The sequence below is a fragment of the Lissotriton vulgaris genome, chromosome 10 (genome assembly GCF_964263255.1).
Source record: "Lissotriton vulgaris chromosome 10, aLisVul1.2, whole genome shotgun sequence".
Lineage (NCBI taxonomy): Eukaryota > Metazoa > Chordata > Amphibia > Caudata > Salamandridae > Lissotriton > Lissotriton vulgaris.
In genome coordinates, this window is record NC_141698.1 from 22,719,066 (window position 1) to 22,736,257 (window position 17,192).

The following is a 17,192-nucleotide window of genomic DNA, read 5'->3' on the forward strand; positions in this document are numbered from 1 at the left end:
CGCAGCGGCCCGGAGCTGCAGTCAGTGGCTACCATCAGAAGCCAGCGTCACAGGCTATAGTCAGTTGGCTGCTGTCAGCGACTCATCAGGAGTCAGTCACTGGCTACAGATGACCGATACCGTCGGGGGCTACCTTCGATGGATACGATCGGGGACTGCCATCAGGAGCCAGTGTTAGTGGATACTGTCAACAGCTACCGTCTGAGGCAAACCAGCAACACTTCCCATCTGGCAGCTACTATTACCAGAAGCTGTTAGGCCTATTGTTGGTGGCTACGGTCTGTGACTACGCAGCTACAGCGATGGGCTACCGTTCGTGGCTTCCTGCTGTACTTCGCAAACCGGAGGTTCCACCTCCCCCAGGTGTCCCTGCAAGATTCCGATCTCCTCCTGCGTTAATGCTTACACAGGTTACACTCTAGCCTGACCGAGAACGGCCACAGCCCCTTCATGCTGATGTACTGGGCAGCACGATTTAAACCTGCCACCCCTCCCCTGCTCCTTCATGTTGCCTAACGCAGCAGCCACCAGCAAAGAGAGGCTGGACGGCGCGAGCTGCACCCGCTGAACCTGATGGCTAGAAAAGGAGAGGGGCTGAGCCTGCTGTGTCCTACTGGAGGAGAAGCCATCTTCAGAGCCCAGCCAAAGCCAAGAGACTCCGAGGGGCAGTGAGATGGCCCACTGTACACAGCAGCTGGGAAGCCTGCTGGGGCAGGTTGGTGGCTCAAAGTGTTCAACCCAACACCGACCACTGCTGTGCCGCCCCGAGGACCAGGGTTCGACACAGAGTTGCACCAGAGTTCGCTGAGCATGGGAGTATCGTCAAGGTGTAGCTGGGGACCCGCAGAGGACGAGTTATCAACCCAGAAAGGGTTGGCCTGTGACCATGATACTGGACGGCCAGTAGTCCAGTGGTGACTGGACTTCTGCCAGCACTGAGAGGGCTTAGAGGGACCTAAACCCTTTTACCGGTACCACCTCACCCCCTCCATGGACCGAGAAGTAGTAGCATCCCATCTACAGCGTCCTGTGAGCATCCTTCATCCCTTGCATCAGGACCACTTCCCTAGGAAAGCCCCGCAACGGATAGAAGTGCCTGCCAATGTCTGTGGACGGATTCACCTGCTGAGGTAACTGTGTCCGAGGACCTTGCTGGTCCCCCTGACGGGCTCCCTATTGGAGTTGGTTGCATGAAGGGATTCTAAGTGACCGCATTCCAACTAGCCAAACATATTGGTGAAAAAGTTTCTAAGTGGCAAATTAGTTGAATTTGCTAATGCTTATTCGTGGTTGAGTGAAATCATCAGTTTTACTATAGCCTAGTACCTCTCCATGCACCTAGAACCAGTGCTACCATGCGATGCGTCTTCCTGGATGTGCAGGTGGTCCTACCCTCCTACCTGTCCCTACCTGCAACAGCGGGGCTACTATAGGTTCTTCATAGATGTGCAACCTTCAAACCTGTCCCTACACCCAGACGCAGGGCTACCATAGGATAGGTCTTAACCCACATGCAGGGGTGTCACGGGATGGCTCTTCCTGGATGTGCAGCCGGTGCTACCCTCCAACCTGTTCCTACTCCCACAGGCGGTGCTACCCTGGGATGTGTCTTCCAGGATGTGCAGCCGGTGCTACCCTCACTCCTGTCCCTACACCCACAGGCGGTGCTACCCTGGGATGTGTCTTCCTGGATGTGTAGCCGGTGCTACCCTCACTCCTGTCCCTACACCCACAGGCGGTGCTACCCTGGGATGTGTCTTCCTGGATGTGCAGCCGGTGCTACCCTCACTCCTGTCCCTACACCCACAGGTGGTGCTACCCTGGGATGTGTCTTCCTGGATGTGCAGCCGGTGCTACCCTCGCACCTGTCCCTATTCCCACAGGCGGTGCTACCCTGGGATGTGCCTTCCTGGATGTGCAGCCGGTGCTACCCTCGCACCTGTCCCTACTCCCACAGGCGGTGCTACCCTGGGATGTGTCTTCCAGGATGTGCAGCCGGTGCTACCCTCACACCTGTCCCTACACCCAAAGGCGGTGCTACCCTGGAATGTGTTTCCTGGATGTGCAGCCGGTGCTACCCTCGTACCTGTCCCTACACCCACAGGCGGTGCTACCCTGGGATGTGTCTTCCTGGATGTGCAGCCGGTGCGATCCTCGTACCGGTCCCTACACCCACAGGCGGTGCTACCCTGGGATGTGTCTTCCTGGATGTGTAGCCGGTGATACTCTCGCACCTGTCCCTACACCCACAGGCGGTGCTACCCTGGGATGTGTCTTCCTGGATGTGCAGCCGGTGCTACCCTCACACCTGTCCCTACTCCCACAGGTGGTGCTACCCTGGGATGTGTCTTCCAGGATGTGCAGCCAGTGCTACCTTCACACCTGTCCCTACACCCACAGGCGGTGCTACCCTGGGATGTGTCTTCCAGGATGTGCAGCCAGTGCTACCTTCACACCTGTCCCTACACCCACAGGCGGTGCTACCCTGGGATGTGTCTTCCTGGATGTGTAGCCGGTGCTACCCTCACTCCTGTCCCTACACCCACAGGCGGTGCTACCCTGGGATGTGTCTTCCTGGATGTGTAGCCGGTGCTACCCTCACTCCTGTCCCTACACCCACAGGTGGTGCTACCCTGGGATGTGTCTTCCTGGATGTGCAGCCGGTGCTACCCTCGCACCTGTCCCTATTCCCACAGGCGGTGCTACCCTGGGATGTGCCTTCCTGGATGTGCAGCCGGTGCTACCCTCGCACCTGTCCCTACTCCCACAGGCGGTGCTACCCTGGGATGTGTCTTCCAGGATGTGCAGCCGGTGCTACCCTCACACCTGTCCCTACACCCAAAGGCGGTGCTACCCTGGAATGTGTTTCCTGGATGTGCAGCCGGTGCTACCCTCGTACCTGTCCCTACACCCACAGGCGGTGCTACCCTGGGATGTGTCTTCCTGGATGTGCAGCCGGTGCGATCCTCGTACCGGTCCCTACACCCACAGGCGGTGCTACCCTGGGATGTGTCTTCCTGGATGTGTAGCCGGTGATACTCTCGCACCTGTCCCTACACCCACAGGCGGTGCTACCCTGGGATGTGTCTTCCTGGATGTGCAGCCGGTGCTACCCTCACACCTGTCCCTACTCCCACAGGTGGTGCTACCCTGAGATGTGTCTTCCTGGATGTGCAGCCGGTGCTACCCTCACACCTGTCCCTACACCCACAGGCGGTGCTACCCTGAGATGCGTCTTCCTGGATGTGTAGCCGGTGCTACCCTTGCACCTGTCCCTACACCCACAGGCGGTGCTACCCTGGGTTGTGTCTTCCTGGATGTGCAGCCGGTGCTACCCTCACACCTGTCCCTACTCCCACAGGCGGTGCTACCCTGGGATGTGTCTTCCTGGATGTGCAGTTGGTGCTACCCTCGTACCTGTCCCTACACCCACAGGTGGTGCTACCCTGGGATGTGTCTCCCTGTATGTGCAGCCGGTGCTACCCTTCACACCTGTCCCTACACCCACAGGCGGTGCTACCCTGGGACGTGTCTTCCTGGATGTGCAGCCGGTGCTACCCTTCACACCTGTCCCTACACCCACAGGCGGTGCTACCCTGGGACGTGTCTTCCTGGATGTGCAGCCGGTGCTACCCTTCACACCTGTCCCTACACCCACAGGCGGTGCTACCCTGGGACGTGTCTTCCTGGATGTGCAGCCGATGCTACCCTTCACACCTGTCCCTACACCCACAGGCGGTGCTACCCTGAGATGCGTCTTCCTGGATGTGTAGCCGGTGCTACCCTCCAACCTGTTCCTACACCCACAGGCGGTGCTACCCTGGGATGTGTCTTCCAGGATGTGCAGCCGGTGCTACCCTCGCACCTGTCCCTACTCTCACAGGCGGTGCTACCCTGGGATGTCTTCCTGGATGTGCAGCCAGTGCTACCCTCGCACCTGTCCCTACACCCACAGGTGGTGCTACCCTGGGATGTGTCTTCCTGGATGTGCAGCCGGTGCTACCCTCGCACCTGTCCCTACACCCACAGGCGGTGCTACCCTGGGATGTGTCTTCCTGGATGCGCAGCCGGTGCTACCCTCGCACCTGTTCCTAGACCCACAGGCGGTGCTACCCTGGGATGTGTCTTCCAGGATGTGCAGCCGGTGCTACCCTCACACCTGTCCCTACTCCCACAGGCGGTGCTACCCTGGGATGTGTCTTCCTGGATGTGCAGTCGGTGCTACCCTCGTACCTGTTCCTACACCCACAGGTGGTGCTACCCTGGGATGTGTCTTCCTGTATGTGCAGCCGGTGCTACCCTTCACACCTGTCCCTACACCCACAGGCGGTGCTACCCTGAGATGCGTCTTCCTGGATGTGTAGCCGGTGCTACCCTCCAACCTGTTCCTACACCCACAGGCGGTGCTACCCTGGGATGTGTCTTCCAGGATGTGCAGCCGGTGCTACCCTCGCACCTGTCCCTACTCCCACAGGCGGTGCTACCCTGGGATGTGTCTTCCTGGATGTGCAGCCGGTGCTACCCTCACACCTGTCCCTACTCCCACAGGCGGTGCTACCCTGGGATGTGTCTTCCAGGATGTGCAGCCGGTGCTACCCTCGCACCTGTCCCTACTCCCACAGGCGGTGCTACCCTGGGATGTGTCTTCCTGGATGTGCAGCCGGTGCTACCCTCTCACCTGTCCCTACTCCCACAGGCGGTGCTACCCTGGGATGTGTCTTCCAGGATGTGCAGCCGGTGCTACCCTCGCACCTGTCCCTACTCCCACAGGCGGTGCTACCCTGGGATGTGTCTTCCTGGATGTGCAGCCGGTGCTACCCTCGCACCTGTCCCTACTCCCACAGGCGGTGCTACCCTGAGATGTGTCTTCCTGTATGTGCAGCCAGTGCTACCCTTCACACCTGTCCCTACACCCACAGGCGGTGCTACCCTGAGATGCGTCTTCCTGGATGTGCAGCCGGTGCTACCCTCGTACCTGTTCCTACACCCACAGGTGGTGCTACCCTGGGATGTGTCTTCCTGGATGTGCAGCCGGTGCTACCCTCGCACCTGTCCCTACTCCCACAGGCGGTGCTACCGCGGGATGTGTCTTTCTGGATGCGTAGCCGGTGCTACCCTCCAACCTGTTCCTACACCCACAGGCGGTGCTACCCTGGGATGTGTCTTCCTGTATGTGCAGCTGGTGCTACCCTTCACACCTGTCCCTACACCCACAGGCGGTGCTACCCTGAGATGCGTCTTCCTGGATGTGTAGCCGGTGCTACCCTCACTCCTGTCCCTACACCCACAGGCGGTGCTACCCTGGGATGTGTCTTCCTGGATGTGTAGCCGGTGCTACCCTCGCACCTGTCCCTACTCCCACAGGCGGTGCTACCCTGGGATGTGTCTTCCTGGATGTGCAGCCGGTGCTACCCTCACACCTGTCCCTACTCCCACAGGCGGTGCTACCCTGAGATGCGTCTTCCTGGATGTGTAGCCGGTGCTACCCTCACTCCTGTCCCTACACCCACAGGCGGTGCTACCCTGGGATGTGTCTTCCTGGATGTGCAGCCGGTGCTACCCTCACACCTGTCCCTACTCCCACAGGCGGTGCTACCCCGGGATGTGTCTTTCTGGATGCGCAGCCGGTGCTACCCTCGCACCTGTCCCTACTCCCACAGGCGGTGCTACCCCGGGATGTGTCTTTCTGGATGCGCAGCCAGTTACAGGCAACGCCATCCTGAGGTCTGACCCTAGTTCTACACGCGTGTTCCCCTCATACCTGCCCCCCCCCCCCCCATCCAAAAGTGGTGGTTATACATCATCCCAGGCTAGTCCTGGCTGGGACTGGAAGTTTAAAGCTCCCAGCTCAGCCTGGCCAAAGGTGGATGTTCAGGCCTCGTCCTAGCAGTCGTGGCCCCTGGACCATCACGTGGCCTCGCAGAGCCCGGCTGCTTCTCGCCTTTGGGTTCCTTTTGCCACAGAAAGGTTCAAGCAGGGCCTGGACATGGCCCCCAGCCCCGCCGCCGAGGCGGAGCGCAGCTTTGGACCAGGGGCGCTGCTCCGGAGGTCTAACCCAAATAAAAGACGCTTTTCAGAGGCAAATAGTAGGAAATGGCGTCTTATTACTTAAGGGCTGGAAGTGCCCCCGCCCCTGCGGCCCCCAGTCCAGCCCTCAGCGCCTCATTGAAGGCTCGGCCGGGTCCTTCTGTGAAGGGTTCGTGGGAGACCGACCGCCCTCCTGGACAAAGGTCTCCGCTCAAAGACTTGCGGCTTCCGTCCTTTGTAAACAAGTAGTAAATAATGCCCGGCGCTTGATGGCCGGAAGCGAGGTCAGAAAGAGGCACTTCACTGGGAAACAATACTGTGAACCTGCGCTGCGAACCGGGGCCCTGGAGGTCTCTCGGAACCGGGGCAGGAAGCGCCGAGCGTGGAAGAAAGAGGCGAAGGAGCCGGGGAGAGGAGGAGGCCTCCGAGGTGGAGCCGGGCCAGAGGTGGAGCCGGGCCAGAGGTGGAGGCGTCCGAGGTGGAGCCGGGGAGAGGTGGAGGCCTCCGAGGTGGAGCTGGGCCAGAGAGTGGAGGCGGGGAGAGGTGGAGGCCTCCGAGGTGGAGCCGGGGAGAGGTGGAGGCGTCCGAGGTGGAGGCGGGCCAGAGGCGGAGGCGTCGCCAGGCCAGAGGTGGAGGCGCACGAGGTGGAGGCGCACGAGGTGGAGGCGTCCAAGGTGGAGGCGTCCGAGGTGGAGGCGTCCGAGGTGGAGCCGGGGAGAGGTGGAGGCGTCCGAAGTTGAGCCGGGGGAGAGGTGGAGGCCTCCGAGTTGGAGCCGGGGGAGAGGTAGAGGCGTCCGAGGTGGAGGCGGGCCAGAGGTGGAGGCGTCTGAGGTGGAGCCGGGCCAGAGGTGGAGCCGGGGAGAGGTGGAGCCGGGCCAGAGGTGGAGGCGTCCGAGGTGGAGCCGGGCCAGCCAGGGTCAGAGAAGCAGGGGGAGCCGGCCAGCCAGGGTCAGAGAGCAGGGAGGTGGAGCAAGTCCAGCCGGAGAAGCAGTGAGGTGAGCGGTGGAGCCCCTCCAAGAACCAGTGAGTGTGGAAATGGAGCAGAACCAGCCAGAGTCTCCTAATCTGGGAGATTGGAGCAAGGCCAGCGTCGAGTAGAGAACTAGAGAGACGAGATGGACCCAGCCAACCAGAGTTGAGGACCAGGGAGATGTCAGATGAACGGAGGCCATCCATGGGGAGGCGGGAGTGGGAGCCGGGCCAGCCATGGGGAGGCGGGAGTGGGAGCTGGGCCATCCATGGGGAGGCGGGAGTGGGAGCCGGGCCAGCCATGGGGAGGCGGGAGTGGGAGCTGGGCCCTCCTTGGGGAGGCGGGAGTGGGAGCCGGGCCAGCCATGGGGAGGCGGGAGTGGGAGCTGGGCCCTCCTTGGGGAGGCGGGAGTGGGAGCTGGGCCCTCCTTGGGGAGGCGGGAGTGGGAGCCGGGCCCTCCTTGGGGAGGCGGGAGTGGGAGCCGGGCCAGCCATGGGGAGGCGGGAGTGGGAGCTGGGCCAGCCATGGGGAGGCGGGAGTGGGAGCTGGGCCAGCCATGGGGAGGCGGGAGTGGGAGCCGGGCCATCCATGGGGAGGCGGGAGTGGGAGCCGGGCCATCCATGGGGAGGCGGGAGTAGGAGCCGGGCCATCCATGGGGAGGCGGGAGTGGGAGCCGGGCCAGCCATGGGGAGGCGGGAGTGGGAGCCGGGCCAGCCATGGGGAGGCGGGAGTGGGAGCTGGGCCAGCCATGGGGAGGCGGGAGTGGGAGCCGGGCCAGCCATGGGGAGGCGGGAGTGGGAGCTGGGCCCTCCTTGGGGAGGCGGGAGTGGGAGCCGGGCCAGCCATGGGGAGGCGGGAGTGGGAGCTGGGCCAGCCATGGGGAGGCGGGAGTGGGAGCTGGGCCATCCATGGGGAGGCGGGAGTGGGAGCCGGGCCATCCATGGGGAGGCGGGAGTGGGAGCCGGGCCATCCATGGGGAGGCGGGAGTGGGAGCCGGGCCATCCATGGGGAGGCGGGAGTAGGAGCCAGGCCATCCATGGGGAGGCAGGAGTGGGAGCCGGGCCAGCCATGGGGAGGCGGGAGAGGGAGCCGGGCCAGCCATGGGGAGGCGGGAGTGGGAGTCGGGCCAGCCATGGGGAGGCGGGAGTGGGAGCTGGGCCAGCCATGGGGAGGCGGGAGAGGGAGCCGGGCCATCCATGGGGAGGCGGGAGAGGGAGCCGGGCCATCCATGGGGAGGCGGGAGTGGGAGCCAGGCCAGCCATATGGATAAAACAAGGTAAGTCGGACAAGGATCTAAACCACCCCGATGTAGGGAACCATGGACTTGGGAGATAGTCAGGACAGCAAACAATGGAAAACCAGGACCGTGAAGATGGAGCCAGGACATCCAGGGTCAGAGAACCAAGAAGGACGAGCAACGGAGTTTACAAGCCGCAGTCGGAGAACTAGGGACATGTGAGCAGGAGCCGGGCCAGTCAGACGTCAAGAACCAGGGAACCGGGAGATGGAGCCAGAGCAGCAAGAGTTAAAGAACCAGGGAGGTGGGACATGAATTACCATATAAAGGGTATCCCACAGCCTAGTCCTCGGTCTGTTCACCGACTGAGCACCAATCCCACTACAAACAGCCCTGTTGTTTTTATCCAATAAAAACAACACAGGGTAGTTGTCCAGAGGCAGAGAACCAGAGAGGTGGACACAGCTGGCCAGAGGTAGAGAACGAAGAAAGTGAAAAATGGAGCCAGATCAGAGGTAGGGGCCGAGGGTGAGGGTGCCCGGCCGACCAGATCTAGGGAACCATGGAGATGGGAGATAGGGCTGGGACTGCCAGCTGGAAAGGGAGATGGCAGATTCTGCCAAGCTGGACAGTGGTAAAGATCCTGGGAGGTGGGATATGATTCCAGGCAGAGACAAGGAATTGAGAGACTGACTAGACCATCCAGAGACCCAAGGAGCTGGGGGAGGGAGCCAGACCAGCTCGTGGAGAGGCACAGGGGACTGGCGGAAGCAGCCAGGTCAGCCGGAGGTAGCAGCACTGGGAACTGGGAGATGCTCAAGCCAGCCAGAGTCTGCGAGACTGGGCCCTGGAAGGGGAAGCACGTCTAGATAGTGATGGAAGTACAGGGAGCAAGTCCTGCTCTCAGTAGATGCTTAAGTAGATGAGAGAGAGAGATCCAATCCAGTGGAGATGGGAGAAGGGGCCAGGCCAGGGGAGTTTAGAGAAGAGTCCAGTCAATGGCAAAACCAGGGAAGCTGGGAGAAGCAGCCAAGTCATCCAGAGACAGACCTAGGTAGCTGGTATGAGGACACGGGGTTAGGCACAAAGACGCAGGAAACTGGTAGAAGGACAAAGCCAGCCAGAGGTAGTGAGCCCGGGGAAAAGAATTGGGGCCCATCCAGCCTGCAGCCGCTCTGAACGGCTCACCTCGAGGGCAGATTGTGGGGCCTGGTCTAAATTTGCATTAATTCCTTAGCTTCTCTGAAAGAATCTCCTCGAGATTGAAAGGCGGCCATGGCCATCACCTTGAGGGCAGATCTTGGGGTCTGGTCCAAGTTTGCATGCCTTCCTTAGCTTCTCTGAAAGAATGTCCTCGAGAGATTGAAAGAAGGCCTAGTCCTCATGTTTCAGTCCAGGACCATCACCTCGAGGGCAGATCTTGGGGCCTGGTCTAAGTTTGCATACGTTCCTTAGCCTCTGAAAGATTCTCCTCTGAAAGATTCTCCTCGCAGATATTGAAAGAAGGCCTAGTCCTCATGTTTCTATCCATGACCTCTCTGAATAGAACCCATCTCTAGGGATGACTCAAAATGACTTTGCAGAGTGGTGCACAAACAGAAACCCTGTTAGAGGGCCTTGTCCGGGGCCCCTTTTCAACTGGTCTGTCACCTTGCGTCGTCACTAGGTCCTTTCTAAAAGGCATCAAACTTAGGGGTATTATTTTAGGAGGACCTACCTTTCAAAAACCAAGTTAACAAATCATTCATAAATGTCTTTCATCACATCTGCCATTTACAAAGTGTCTTTCCACTCGTGGACTATTGAAACATATATGCCTTGCTCCTCAGAGGTGATATCCCATCTGAAGAAGTGTAATACCATCAGCATCAAACTCCCCACCACAACAATCTGCACACACTAGGGACCCATAACCACTTAGCCCTGCTTCCGCTCCTCCTCCACTCCATTGAGTGCAGCAGGCACGCACTAAAGACGCCCAACTAGCTTCAAGGCTCTGACTCTAGCCTTTCGTGCTCGCAAAGGGCTAGGGCCGGTCTATCTCAGAAGGAGACTTCGTCCATGTGCTCAGACCAGAACTCTACGGTCCAACACTCGATGCCGGCTGGCCACCCCTAAATTCCAAAAAGCTAGATCTGGAGGTAAATCATTTCAGGTGGGCGCCACTCAATGTTGGAACACACTTCCCCTGTACCTGCGCCTCATTCATTCGGGACCCTTGTTCCACAAATCCCTTAAAACTTGGCTATTCAGTCGTCAGGACTAGTCTAAGCTTGGTCAGTGGCCCTCTTTTTGTCTGTGATAGCGCCGGGACACCTCGTTGGGGTAGCTGCGCGCTTAATAAATGCCTTATTATTATTATTATTATTCTGATTGAGGAAAGGGCACAATCCAAGATCTGCTCTGGCTTTGGGCCACCGCACTTCTTCAAGCCTCGCTATGCTCATATACAAGACCTTTGGGAGGAAGTCACTGCTGGTGCCAGAGTCCTGTTTCTGAAATTGCTCCTACTGACCCTGAGGATTAAACCTCCTGGATTTCTGAAGAGATCTGAAGACTCCCTTGTCCTTGCTGCCTTCTAAACTAATGTGATTTCCTTCATGGCAACCACCCAATAGTCTCCAACTATCTCAAGCCACTCCTCCCCCTGCTGACCTGCTAGACGTTTGAGACTGGGCCAGTCACTTCAGCATAAGTCTATGTCCGAGATGGGTGTGTTTCCTCCTCCCCCTGGAACCAGGCTAGAGTATCTTAATCATGAAGATCACATGAAGCAATAGACCCAACATTCAATCACAGGCTCCATTGACCATCATCCGGCTCCCTTCCCTGCTTACTTTGAGTGTCATTTGAAGTGATTCCATGCACACATAGTGTTTTTAGGTCTTGCCTAGCGAAGGCAGCGCATGTGCTGCGTCACCTTGGCGAGCCTCTATTATTGTCGCTTTCGTTTGCGAAGGGAGACAAACTATGTGCGCGCCCGCCGCCGGACAGGCGATGTGCACACGCATGGCGTCTCCGACTGCGCGCTTATTATACATAGAGCCTGGGCTTATTCCATGGAAAGGGAGCCTGGTCTACACGTGCTTTCAGTCCATGACCTCTCCATCACCCGGACTCTTGCTATTCAGCCCTTGCGCCATCAGCACTTAGGGAAGACAGGGGATCACACTCTCTTCCTTCGATTCTTGACCTGTCTAGTTGTCCTGCCACTAGATGCCTGCTGAGTCCCAGTTGCAAAGCTTTTTGGGTGGGATACAAAACACTGATCTGGTGGTTGACCCCTGCAGTGTAAGCCTAGTTGCTTCCCCATCCTCTGCCTTGCTGCCTTTCATCCACATGCCCCAGTGCCCTTTCACTCTTTTCTTCACGGGGTGGTGGAAGGGGCTACAGCAAGCTCTCCTGCCTTCTGGCTCATGCAAGTACCCTGCGTTCCATAAAACCTGCTATTGCTGAATCCTTGCATGGTCCACAAATTGCAGCTCTTGCCACAAGGGAAGCCAGGGACTAATTTGCCGATGCCTTGCCGCCATTGTAGTGTCTGAACACGAGTGGGGAGCAGGACATAGATGGAGAGTCTGCCCTCGGTGCACATGCTTTCTTCCCAAAGGAGCCTTAGATTTGTTTCATAACATTTGTTTTGCACCATCACCTGCCCAAGTCCAAGGGCCCTCTGCCGAAGAAATGACAGTAGTCGTTACAGGTAGGTAATCAACACCCGGGTAGAGAAGTGGTAATGTGTTCAAAGAGCAGAGGTACAGCAGGCATGCCTGTGGGCCAGCTCTTGTCTCCTCGTTTGGTGCTTCGTGCGGGTCAGGGACAGGCCTTCACGGATGAGTACAAGACATGTCAAAGCCTTGCAGCTTGGGCCGGCACCTACTGAACTGAGGTCTCAAGGGGTGAGGATTTGGACATGGTGCTCGGGAAGTTGGCGTTAAAGAAACAGGTGTTTAGGGTGGACAAGACTAGTGCTGGCCATGACCCTGCAGTGACACCCTGACACGCAAACATTGTCCCGTTGTGATCTATCCAGACTGACCTGGTGACTTGCCGTCTCTCCCTTCTGCCCAGGTGCCTCTCTTGTGTGAGCAGCCAGTACTCCTGCCACTGGTGCAAGTATCGACATGTCTGCACCAACAATGCCGCCGAGTGCTCCTTCCAGGAGGGACGAGTCAACACCACAGAGGTAGGTGGTCCGTGTGGGGGGGGGGGGGGTATGTTGGGTGGTGGTGCGCTGTGTGGGTTGTGACTGGCTCTGGATTTGGTTCATCAAATGTTAGACTGTGCGCTCATGGGGGCTGTGAGGGGATCATTATTTGGTTTATGGAATAGGGTGTTCTGGGCTCATAAGCTGTGTGGGTTGTGCAGGCTCTATTCAGTCTTAATATTGTTCTGCTGTTGGTTCAGGCACCGCAGGGACCGGGGGGGGGGGGGCTCTGTATTCAGTTAATGAAGGTTCATGCACCATGGGAGCTTGTCGACTTTATATCCTGTGTATGGAATGTTGTACTGTGGGTTCATGCTGCATGGGGGCTTGACGACTTCATATCTTGTGTACGGAATCTTGTACTGTAAGTTCATGCACCATGGGGGCTTGACGACTTCATATCCTGTGTACGGAATGTTGTACTGTGGGTTCATGCTGCATGGGGGCTTGACGACTTCATATCCTGTGTACGGAATGTTGTACTGTGGATTCATGCTGCATGGGGGCTTGACGACTTCATATCCTGTGTACGGAATGTTGTACTGTGGGTTCATGCTGCATGGGGGCTTGACGACTTCATATCCTGTGTACGGAATCTTGTACTGTAAGTTCATGCACCATGGGGGCTTGACGACTTCATATCTTGTGTACGGAATCTTGTACTGTAAGTTCATGCACCATGGGGGCTTGACGACTTTATATCCTGTGTATGGAATGTTGTACTGTGGGTTCATGCTGCATGGGGGCTTGACGACTTCATATCCTGTGTACGGAATGTTGTACTGTGGGTTCATGCAGCATGGGGGCTTGTCGACTTCATATCCTGTGTACGGAATGTTGTACTGTGGGTTCATGCTGCATGGGGGCTTGACGACTTCATATCCTGTGTACGGAATGTTGTACTGTGGGTTCATGCTGCATGAGGGCTTGACGACTTCATATCCTGTGTACGGAATGTTGTACTGTGGGTTCATGCAGCATGGGTGCTTGACGACTTCATATCATGTGTACGGAATGTTGTACTGTGGGTTCATGCTGCATGGGGGCTTGACGACTTCATATCCTGTGTACGGAACGTTGTTCTGTGGGTTCATGCAGCATGGGGGCTTGACAACTTCATATCCTGTGTACGGAATGTTGTACTGTGGGTTCATGCAGCATTTGTGGTGTAGGGAACTCTGTATCTTGTTTACAGAATGCTGTACTGTGGATTCATGCAATATGTATGATGTTGCCGAGTCCGTATCCGGTGTACAGAATGTTGTACTGTGAGTTCATGCACCATGTAGGGGGTGATTATCTTCATTTCCGGTGTATGGAATGGTGTACTGTGGGTTCATGCACCATTTAGGGTGTGAGTCTTAATCCAGTGTATACAACGTTGCACTCTGGGTTCATCCACCATGTAAAGTGTGACAAACTCAGTATCGGGTGTGCAATTTTGCCCTGTGGGTTCATGCACCTTGTGGGGTTTGACGTAGTCCGTATCGGGTGTATGGAATGTTGTACTGTGGGTTTGATGCACCATGTAGGGTATGACAGAGGCCGTATTCAGCTTATGCAATCTTGTACTGTGGGTTCATACCGTGTATGTTGTGACAATCTCCATATCCGGTGTATGGAATGTTGCACTGTGGGTAAATGCACCATGTGGGGTGTTACAAACTCTGTGTCTGGTGTAGAGAATGTTGTACTGTGGGTTCATGCACACCGTAGGGTGTGACGGAGTACGTATCTGGTGTATGGAATGTTGTACTGTAGGTTCATGCACCATGTGGGGGTGTAACAGAGTATCTAATTCCATCACACTTAAAACAGACACAGCCAACATGTTTCAACCCTTAAAGGGACTTCATCAGGGCCCAAACATAAAACAATAAAAAACATATATATTTTTTAAATTATTGTTGGTATTGATTACATGTTTAAAAAAAAGAGAGAATTGTTTAGGCCCTGATGAAGTCCCTATAAGGGATGAAATGCGTTGGCTGGGTCTGTTTTAAGTGCGATGGAATTGGATACTTAACAAAAAGAACTTTATGGAAAAAGACACCAACGTCTGGAAATTCATTGACACATGACATATGGAAATTAATTGAAAACAAGAGTGATAACAGATGCATGCAATTCGAATTGGAAAGGTCAATGGGAATAAGGGAATTAGGTTGCCCTCCTAATATTGTGAAAACGGAGTCCTTATCCGGTGTACGGAATGTTGGGGTGTGAAGAGACCCTGTGTTTCCTTATAGAATGTGCCTGTTTGCTTTCAAGCCTCCCCTGTTTGTTGCTTTCTTCTCTTTTATCCTCCCTACCTGTGTTTCTCCTCGCTCTGCTCTTGTACCTCCTCTTCGAGTAGCTTCTTCTCCTGTATAGCCACTTCCTGTTTTATACTTTTCTCTCTACCTCCAGCTCTCTGTGCACCTCACACTTCATTTCCCTCGTGCTGCCTTGTGTTGCCTCCTCCTTTTAGGTTGCTCCATGAGTTAAGCGTTCACTGTGGGCTTGTGTGAATAGTATGTATATGTATTAAAATATACCATTCACTCGTACAATAATGCCATGCATTAAAAAAACGAATATAGTAACCAGATAAAACTGTGTGTCACCCGCTAAGCTTCAACATCAGGTCCGCGGTGCATGCATTCCCTGGAGGCATCACTTTCCCTAAATGCTGTTGTTGTGTCTCCTGGTGTTTTTTCTAGGCTGAGCAGAGGTGCTGCGTTTGTTGAAGACCCTAGAAAGCTGTTGCTCCTAAGTACCTTATAATTAGGGCTCCCTGTTTTCCAGTTTTACGGATTTTTACAGATAAATACAGACAGAAAACCTTGTGTTTCCTGTCTGTATTTATTTTTAAAAGTGGAAAAATACAGACAATTGGCTTCTTTTCAGTGATTCTCAATGCTGAAATAATTGACTTTCAGGGCAGTTGCTGTACATATTGGCAGCATGGGCAATAGCTGTGCATATTGGCATAGGAAGTTATAAAGCTCACTGAGATTAGCTCAAATTAATTATTGCATATATCAACATGTATTTGTGCTATTGTGTCAATTGTTTGATGTGTGTATTATTTTTGGCTGTGTAATTTGCACGTTTATCCTTTAAATAAATGTGGAAATATACATATTATCATATCATCTGTTCACAAACCACAAAATAAATATGGATAAATACAAATAAGATGGGCAAAAAAATAAATATGGATAAATACAGACGGAAATTTGAAAAAAATAAATACCATAAAACCGGGAGCCCTACTTATAATACCAGAGCCCAGGCCACTGTTCAAGTCTTACCACCCGGAAGTTAAAGGTTATGCGGGTTCATGGGGTACTTAAGCAGCCTCCCTTTAGCCTATGGACTTTGGCATATTGGATGTGTACCAGGATGACGCGCCCCAGCAGCACTGACCTCCCTGCTAGGGGGTCAGCCATGACCATGCATGTGTGAAACCCTCGTGTGTAGTGCTTTGAGGAGAACAGTGGTTCCCGCGTCAGCACGCACAGAACTCCCAGCACTCGTGATTCCTGCACCTGCGTGAGATACCCATATGTGTTGAGTTGAGGTGGGGACATGATCCCTGCTGCGGTCCTCCTTACATGTTGCGGGCCCTGGCGGCATGATACATGCAGCGATCCTCCTAACATGTGCTGGGCTCTGGTGGCATGATCCGTGCAGCGGTCCTCCTTACATGTGCTGGGCTCTGGTGGCATGATCCGTGCAGCGGTCCTCCTTTCATGTGCTGAGTTTGGCTGGGGGGCATGATCCATGCAGCGGTCCTCCTTACATGTTCTGGGCTCTGCTGGCATGATCCATGCAGCGGTCCTCCTTACATGTGCTGGGCTCTGGTGGCATGATTTGTGCAGCGGTCCTCCTTACATGTGCTGAGTTGGGCTAGGGTGGCATGATCCGTGCAGCGGTCCTCCTTACATGTGCTGAGTTGGGCTGGGAGGAGCATGATCCGTGCAGCGGTCCTCCTTGCATGTGCTGGGCGCTGGCAAGGGCGGTGTGAGATTCACCGCATTTACAAAGCTCTGATCGAGACGCCGATTCATGGTGGCGTGAGACCCTGGTGGGTGTACTGTGAAGTCTTTGTTTTTGTGGATTCTCCATGTGTGTAAAGCTTGTCTGTAGCCCACCAGTGCTGTGGATGTGAGAGGTCCTCATGGGTAGACTTGGGACAGTGAGCATGAGACTTCCACATGCTTAAGGCTCATTAAACAATATAAAAATCCCTTCAACGCTTCAAATGTTGAGATGAATAGATTTACTTGGTCCCAGTATTAAAAAGAAAAAACAACGGCGTAACTGTGATTACAATTTTCCTGGTCAGCCCAGGCGCTGCTCTGCGAGGCCTGCTGTATTCAGGGAGGGGCGTGAAGGTCCGCCCATGTCCCGCCCATCTTTTCAATTGGCTCCTGTTACTGTTTTTTCGAATTCATTGCATTTCATTCCTGAATAGGCTTGCTAGTCCCTCCTTGGCACCGCCTTGTCTGCATTTGTAACCTCCCATCAAGACTGGACTTTTTACTTATCTTGTTACGCAGTCTGCTTTATGTCGTCGGTGAGCACTGTTTTCTTAAATGATTTGCCCCCATTCCACCCACTACGTCACAGCACGCCGCCAGCTTCTATTTTAATTACTAATGGCAGTCCGCTTTACCTATAGCAGCCGTGTTTCTTTCTCTATTTTAGCAGTGTGGTCCGCTTTAAGTATAGCAGCAGTGCTTATTTATTATTTTTGTTAACTA

General features: G+C 55.3%; 1 protein-coding gene across 1 annotated transcript in view; it reads left to right on the plus strand.

The window, feature by feature from the left end:
• PLXNA3 (plexin A3) overlaps positions 1-17,192 on the plus strand; it is a 522,917-nt gene that overhangs the window by 318,051 nt on the left and 187,674 nt on the right. The window contains exon 9 of the mRNA XM_086940293.1: positions 12,306-12,420. Within this exon, the coding sequence (XP_086796419.1) occupies positions 12,306-12,420 (115 nt within the window). The remainder of the gene's footprint in view (positions 1-12,305; positions 12,421-17,192) is intronic.